General features: G+C 39.9%; 1 protein-coding gene across 1 annotated transcript; it reads left to right on the forward strand.

Moving 5' to 3' along the window:
- The first annotated feature begins 2752 nt into the window (after window positions 1-2752).
- LOC146309492 (transcription factor Sox-9-like) lies at window positions 2753-6667 on the forward strand. The gene is made up of 3 exons (XM_084744265.1): window positions 2753-3493; window positions 3850-4097; window positions 4456-6667. Exons 1-3 carry the CDS (start codon window positions 3066-3068, stop codon window positions 5235-5237), a joined length of 1458 nt encoding a protein of 485 aa, XP_084600391.1. The 5' UTR covers window positions 2753-3065; the 3' UTR covers window positions 5238-6667.
- Window positions 6668-7765: the final 1098 nt, after the last annotated feature.

A 7765-nucleotide genomic window follows, 5' to 3' on the forward strand; every position in this document is an offset into this window, starting at 1 on the left:
TGAACAACCCTTTAGTCTTTACAGTCTCTCCTGTTTCTCACCGCCATGAACTTTGAAGGAAAAGGATTTTTTTTTTTTTTTTTTTTTTTATTGTATGTCATCTTGTGTAGTGGAGCTGACAGGGCAGCGAGCCAAACCGTCTAGTCAACCAATAAGACAAGGAGCAGAAAAAGCAAGCACATGTAACAGACAGGCATATTATTAGGCTGTTTTAATGAAAATGTCAGGGTCAAGACAGACTGAAAGGAAACCTTGAACCACTACCCTCTACATACAGAAAGATGATATTCATGGCACAATGTTTACTTTTAGCAATGAAAGGAACCAAGTAATGACAGCAACAATTACAGAACAAACATATTCTGATATGATAAAATGTGATTTATGAAAACAAAATATTAGGAGAATGTAAAAAAAAGGTTTTTTTTGTGTCATTTGGAATATTTGCATTTTTTTTTTTTAGTTTTAGTTGTAGTTTTAAAATCAGACTGTTACCTCTTCTTTACTTGACTTATATAAGTGATATATTTTATTTAATTTTACTTGATTTCCCAGCTAAGAAGTCAAAGTGTGACAAACATTTTCCATTTTTATTACACATTGAGTGTGCCTTTTTTTCTTAAAAGATTGCAGATGTATGTAACTAATAAAATCATGTTGACTAATCACTTGTTAAATGTTAAAGTTTTGATAAAAATAGGAAACCTTTAATCTTTCATGACTATATGTGGACTCATACCTTAAAGTGGGATTTAGTATCTAAAATTGAACACATGGATTATAGTGACTGAACTCTCAACAAAGTGTCCTTTGTCCACCGGAAACAAGCGCTGGAGCAAATCCAGCAAAGTAGATTTTAGTGTTGCGACACGTTTGTTTTGCTCCAGTTTTTCCAGTTTTACATTTAAAAATCTTTGGCTTCATTATGGAAACATTTAGCCTATATTACAGTGCTTTATTAGGTAACAATTTATAATAACTATCATTAAAAATGGTACAATTATGGTTAATTAAACATATATTAATAGTTATTTCACTGTTAACAAATAATGAAATGTCAACATTAGTTTAAGGAATATAAAATAAGCGCTTAACACTTTGTTAATGGTTAATAATTAGGTTGTAAACAAACCTATAAACATTATTTAGCTAATAAATTTGCAACTGATTAATATAAGACCTTAAATACATTATGTAACCCATGTATGTTACTTTATTTACAAGAACTTACATAAGTAACTTATTTTAACTCAAAGCATGATATTTTCGTAACCCTACCTAAATAGTTTTGTTTCCTAAAGCTATTATCTGGATGGATATTGTAAAGCTGCTGTTTGTAATGCTGTGTAAATGGTCAATAAATAAATACTTTGCAGCACATCTATAGAGATTATATAGATGACCATTATAAATTTATGACTGATGTTTATTTAAAAAATTACAGTTGCTTAATAAATGGTTTATGAAGCAAACTTTATGTGACTGTTTGCTAACAGTAAAATAACTATTAATTAAAGTTTAATTAACACTATTACTGGTTATTATGAAGTGTTTCATTATTATTGTTGCTGTTGTTGTATATATATCCATTGCAAATGTTTTTAATTGTATACCCAGTTGCAGAGTCATCATTTAGTCATCATTCAATTAAATAATGAATAAAGAAGATCTTTGACGCTTAAAAACAAACAAACAAACAAAACCACCATGTTCAGTTAAAGACAGTAGTGAGAGATACAGTCCTGTCCTCTGCTGATTTCTTTTCAGTAAGAACCAGTGTTTTGTAATCCGTCCTCTCTCACCTTGTTGTAACAAATTAAAAAGAAGAAGGGATCAACAATAAATGCAGAGAGAGAGTATAACTGCTGAAATGAGTTTTGGATTACCTTCCCTTGCTTTGTTTTAATCATTGCAGCCCTCACAGAGTCGCAATGCTTCCTCTGAAGTTTCTGGACTGTTGTCTCCCCCTATTGGTCCGTGCGGTCACTGTGCAGAGACCCAGAGACGACTGAGGGCTGCAGCTCCGCAACAGCTTCACGCTGACTTACTCAACTGTCTCTCTGTGCAACAAACACTGCTGCCCGCAATTATTCACACACAAATAAACAACTGTGTTTATCCCACCAAAATCAGCGCTGTGCTGTTATTTCTAGGTTAAATCAACCGAACAGTGTATCTCATAAATATCTGCTACAAACAGCTGATTATTTCCCTTGGAAAAGTAACTTTAACACAAAGATAAATTCTGTTGGTAAAGCAGGGGAATCAGAAATTAGACATTTCAACATATTATATCTAAAAGTTACGATCTGTCAGCCTGCGGACAGGTTGTATAAACATTCAGATGATGATGTACTTTCTGTGATCTAAACAAATAAATATATAATGAAGTATAATAAAACCACTAGAACTGCAATTTGTTTATAATTCCAACAGTCCTACTGGAAATTATAAGTATTGTTTGTAATCCCCCGTGATATCGCTATAATAAAAATATTTATCTCAGGAGGTATAATATGTAACTTATCGGTCTTTAAACTTTAAGTTGTGCTTTACATTTAAATGAAACCAAAGAATAAAAGAGTAAAAAAAAAAAAACTTTTTCCTACTTGAGTTGGTTTTCACTGTTGTTGACTGCTGCCAGACTTCTTCAGAGCAGAGTCAGATTACGTCTCCGCCTACAAAAAAGTTTCCCCCAATCATTTCCTTGCCGTCAAACATAAATCCGGGCATCGCCTCCTGAGCCTGTAGACTGTTCAGCAATCGTCCAAGAGTGCATCTCTCAGTCACATTTCTCTGTAAAGTCACACTTTCAAAGTTAAGCATTAGAAAGCGACCACTTTTTTGCGATATTGTGAAAAGTCGAAGGAGCGTCAAAAACTTTTATTTTTGGCTTTTCTTTTTTTTTTTTTTTTTTTCCTTTTTTCCTTTAAAGGATTCAAGTGTGCCAGTCAAGCTGTGCGCCCTCGCAGACTGTCACTGCAGTCTTCGGGCTCAGCGTTTGGATTTAGAAAGAAGGATTCTCTCCTTTTTTACTGCGAGAAGCTGTTCTTTAATTTTTTCGCATGAATCTCCTCGACCCTTACCTGAAGATGACAGAAGAACAGGAGAAGTGTCACTCTGACGCTCCCAGCCCCAGCATGTCGGAGGACTCCGCGGGCTCGCCGTGCCCGTCCGGCTCCGGCTCGGACACCGAGAACACCCGGCCATCCGACAACCACCTCCTCCTGGGTCAAGACTACAAGAAAGAGGGCGAAGAGGAGAAGTTCCCCGTGTGCATTAGAGATGCGGTGTCTCAGGTGCTGAAGGGCTACGACTGGACGCTGGTGCCCATGCCGGTGCGCGTCAACGGCTCGAGTAAAAGTAAACCTCACGTCAAAAGACCCATGAACGCATTCATGGTGTGGGCTCAGGCTGCACGGAGGAAGCTGGCCGATCAGTACCCGCATCTGCACAACGCGGAACTCAGCAAAACGTTGGGCAAACTTTGGAGGTAGGTTCGCTTTGCAGTTTTGCAGTGCGTTCTTACGCGCCGCTGTGCGCAGCACATACTTTGTTCTGTGAAATGCACCACCTGCCCGCTGTTTCAAGTAGAGTCTGAATTTAGTGCGTTTTAAACTGTATTTCTTTCTTTAGCTGTTTTCTTGTGATTTGAACTTCTTATTTCCATGATCGAGTGAATGCACACAATTAGGATGTGCAAACTTTTTTTTTTTAGCTGCTTCTTGTTTATTATAAAACCATTAAAGCAATGATTTCGTAAATTTCATCTCTAGGATTATTAAATAAGCATGCTTTTGCTTGTCGGTAATTTTAATGTGAATGTACAATTCTGTGTGATATTTTCAGATTGCTCAACGAGGTAGAGAAGCGCCCGTTTGTGGAAGAAGCTGAGCGTTTGAGGGTGCAGCACAAGAAGGACCATCCCGACTACAAATATCAGCCTAGGAGGAGGAAATCTGTCAAGAACGGGCAGACCGATCCCGAGGACGGCGAGCAAACGCACATTTCTCCAAACGCGATCTTCAAGGCGCTGCAGCAGGCCGACTCTCCAGCGTCCAGTTTGGGCGAGGTGCATTCTCCAGGAGAGCACTCAGGTAAGACAAGAAACAAATAGATTAAAACCAACGAATTAACAATAAAAGACATTTGCTGTATATGAATATATATTTTTTTTAAATAGTGACTCATTTTTGGTGTTGTTTGTAGAAATCAAGTCTTTTGAAGCCTTAGGGGCCTTGAACAGACACCTGTTAATGATTTATGATTAATGATTAGTGGGTTTTACAAGCTATCATGCAAATACACCTGTCAGGATGGTGCCAATAAACTGCTAACAGCATTTACATTTATGCTTGTGTTTCACATCATCACAAGTCTCTCATGCAGGAAATATCTTCTTTACATGCATCATTTTGTGTGGTTGAGTTTTAACTCTGCCTCTCCTCTCACCAGGTCAGTCCCAGGGTCCACCAACACCCCCAACAACCCCCAAGACAGACCTCCCCTCCAGCAAAGCCGACCTGAAGCGTGAGGGCCGCCCCATGCAGGAGGGCACCAGCCGCCAGCTCAACATCGACTTTGGAGCGGTGGACATTGGCGAGTTGAGCAGTGAGGTCATCTCCAACATGGGCAGCTTTGACGTTGATGAGTTCGATCAGTACCTGCCGCCTCACAGCCACGTTGGGGTGACCCAGGCAGGCTACACCGGCAGCTACGGCCTCAGCAGCTCCTCTGTCAGCCAGGCAGCCGGCGTCGGGGCCCACGCCTGGATGTCCAAGCAGCAGCAGCAGCAGCAGCAGCAGCAGCAGCAGCAGCAGCAGCACTCTCTGACCACCCTGGGTGGAGGAGGAGAGCAGGGCCAGCAGGGTCAGCAGAGAACCACCCAGATCAAGACGGAGCAGCTGAGCCCAAGCCACTACAGCGAGCAGCAGGGCTCCCCGCAGCACGTCACCTACGGGTCCTTCAACCTGCAGCACTACAGCACCTCCTCGTACCCCTCCATCACAAGAGCACAGTATGACTATTCAGACCACCAAGGTGGTGCCAACTCCTACTACAGCCATGCGGCTGGCCAAGGCTCTGGCCTGTACTCCACCTTCAGCTACATGAGCCCCAGCCAGAGGCCGATGTACACCCCGATCGCCGACAACACTGGGGTGCCCTCCGTGCCCCAGACCCACAGTCCACAGCACTGGGAGCAGCAGCCCATTTACACACAGCTGTCCAGGCCATGAGGAGGCGGAGGCGGCCTCAGCACTGACTGTACTGCACCCATCCCCATGCATAGACTTCTTTCTGACGCCACACACCCTTCATTGCCAACAGAAAAACACGACAAGGACTTTTTTATAGTACTGAAAATATATCTTTGGATTGGCTCACAACAGTGCCTTTTGTATTGGTTGGAATTGTGATTATATTTTTTTAGATATAATGTTTAAAAAGAAGTTAAATCCTCTGTGAGGACATACTGGTTATAAATATTTTAGTATGTACTGTGTATGTGTTCTGCTCTCGTCATCATCATCATCTTAATCAGTGTCATCAGCATCCTCATCGTCACGATTCGAAGGTTTAACACGTTTAAAGGAGCAGGAATACCGGGTAAAAACACCCTCAGTGGCCTTACTTCTCACTAATGTATGTTTTTGTACAGAAGTAAGAACGTTTACTGACACTGCCGTCTTATGATAGCCTACATTCTGCTTTGAATCTTTGTACTGTACATATTTTATTGTAATTCCCATGAGATGCAAGACTTGAGCAATGCAGGTTGGAAATAGATTGGAATTTTTGGCCGTGATATGACCATGTCATCAGTGAATTAGTCAAATATTCTACTTGTTCTTTGCTTTTGCTCAAATGATTGTGCTGGTAAACGCTATAGCAGGTGCCATGTAATTCTACTAGGGGCCTTACTGTGTTGGTAGGTGTAACTGAGCAATGCTTGCTTTTATCTGGGTACTGCCTTGATACCATTGGTGCCTCTGGAGCCACAGTAGGGAGGCTCTTTCCACTGGCACCGCGGTGTCGAAACCACAGCATCATTCTGACTTCCTGCTCGAGGAGATACAGGAAGTGACCTTTGACCTTACTCTCCTCAGCAGCCAGCAGGTCTGAGTCTATCATTCCTACAGCGCCATCCTTTTTCCTAACCTTTTTTTTTCTTAATTTATTCTTTAGCATTAATTTTATTTGAAAATAACTATTTGCAATTATCTTTTTAATTCAGCAGCAGCTAACTGAGACGTTTTCAGTGGAATAGTTTGCTGTCATATGTGGTACAAATTTGTTTATTTATCATTTGTAAATGTTTCCGTATAAAAGTTTCTTTTATTCCTGATCTAGTTATGTACAGATTACTTATAATTACACGATGAGTCTTTCTCTAAAAAAGAAAAACTGGAAGTTTTGTCTTTTTTTCATGCTAACAAATGAATTAATGGATATGGAAGCAGCGCCTGTTTTTGTAAAGAATTTGCTGGAATCAACTGGATACTTTTTGTTATTGAAAAAAGTTGTGTTCCTCATTTTATATTCTGTATCATTAGTTCTCATTTTGTCATCTTCTTAATGCAGTTTCCGTAGGTAAACATGGCATTTGTCTTAAAAGCTTATCTTTTGTATTATATTGTTTGCAATAAAAACAAAACACTGAGAAATATGTGATCGTCTTGTGCCATTAATTATAAGTATGTTTCATACAATATTAACTGTGTTGTTCCGTCGTGTCTAATAGCATTTGTCAGACAAAAAGCAGTGAGGTTTATTTTTACCAGTTATGACAAGATATCCTCCACTGGCAGAAGATCAATTAAGATTTTATTCATTTAATTACTTTGAAAGTCTTCATCCAACACACAAAAAGAAGGGGAAAAAAGGAAAAAACGGAAATCAAGAAGATTGTTTCAACGTGACACAGATAATTTAATTTCTGTATTAATCAGAGCCAGCTGGTCGGCTCGGCAGTTTGGTGAAGTTATTGTTTAAAAAAATCGAGTTGTGGTACTGGGAACAGTGGTTTTGCTGCTGGCTTCTCAGACCATGAGGTCACAGGTCCATTATTAGCACGGCCTATTGAGAAGACGTATGTCCACACCACCCCCCTGCTTGTATACACGACAGCTTAAAGAAACAAACTAGACATAGAATATTGTTTATTCATTACTGGCCAAGTAATATAGGAATCGAGCTGACCTTAATAAATCAGTGACAGTGTAAACACAATCAGGTACTATAGCTTTGTGTTGAAACCTGAGGCTCATTCACAGATGACGTTTCTTTCCTCACATCAACTGGACTGAACCTTTCTCTGCCACCCACCGCTGCACCTCATCTCACATGACTGGACACTTTTATTTTAGCTTGACTCCATAACTATACTCGGCGTATACTAAGCTACACTGAACCTGAGGCTCAACAGATCTATAATGCATTATAACAATATGGAAATGTGATGATAATGTTGTGCCGAATGCATAAAAATGTAAATAAAGATAATTTGCAATTAAACACTATCATTCAAAAGTGAGTACTGCAGTCCAAACAGTGGAGTTGGAGCCATAGACTGTATATTAAATAGGTGGAAATCCTATTTAATATTCAGTGGTTAAAGTGAGTTGTTTCCTAATGACCCCTCTTCTCCAGACCTGACAAGCTCAAGCAGGCTGCAGAAACACTGCAGGAGAGCAAGAGCAAGACAAACGCAACACTGTAATTTGGCAATAACAAGTAATGACCGATGTGACACAGTAAGGTGATC

The sequence above is a fragment of the Lutjanus erythropterus genome, chromosome 19 (genome assembly GCF_056507025.1).
Source record: "Lutjanus erythropterus isolate fLutEry1 chromosome 19, fLutEry1.hap2, whole genome shotgun sequence".
Classification (NCBI taxonomy): Eukaryota; Metazoa; Chordata; class Actinopteri; order Lutjaniformes; family Lutjanidae; genus Lutjanus; species Lutjanus erythropterus.

What these genes read in the sequence shown, in the direction of transcription:
- LOC146309492 (XM_084744265.1), top strand. Translation starts at nt 3,066, where the DNA reads ATGAATCTCCTCGACCCTTACCTGAAGATGACAGAAGAACAGGAGAAG. An exon ending in ACGTTGGGCAAACTTTGGAG is followed by an intron (nt 3,494 to 3,849) that starts GTAGGTTCGCTT and finishes TGATATTTTCAG; the next exon opens with ATTGCTCAACGAGGTAGAGA. An exon ending in TTCTCCAGGAGAGCACTCAG is followed by an intron (nt 4,098 to 4,455) that starts GTAAGACAAGAA and finishes TCCTCTCACCAG; the next exon opens with GTCAGTCCCAGGGTCCACCA.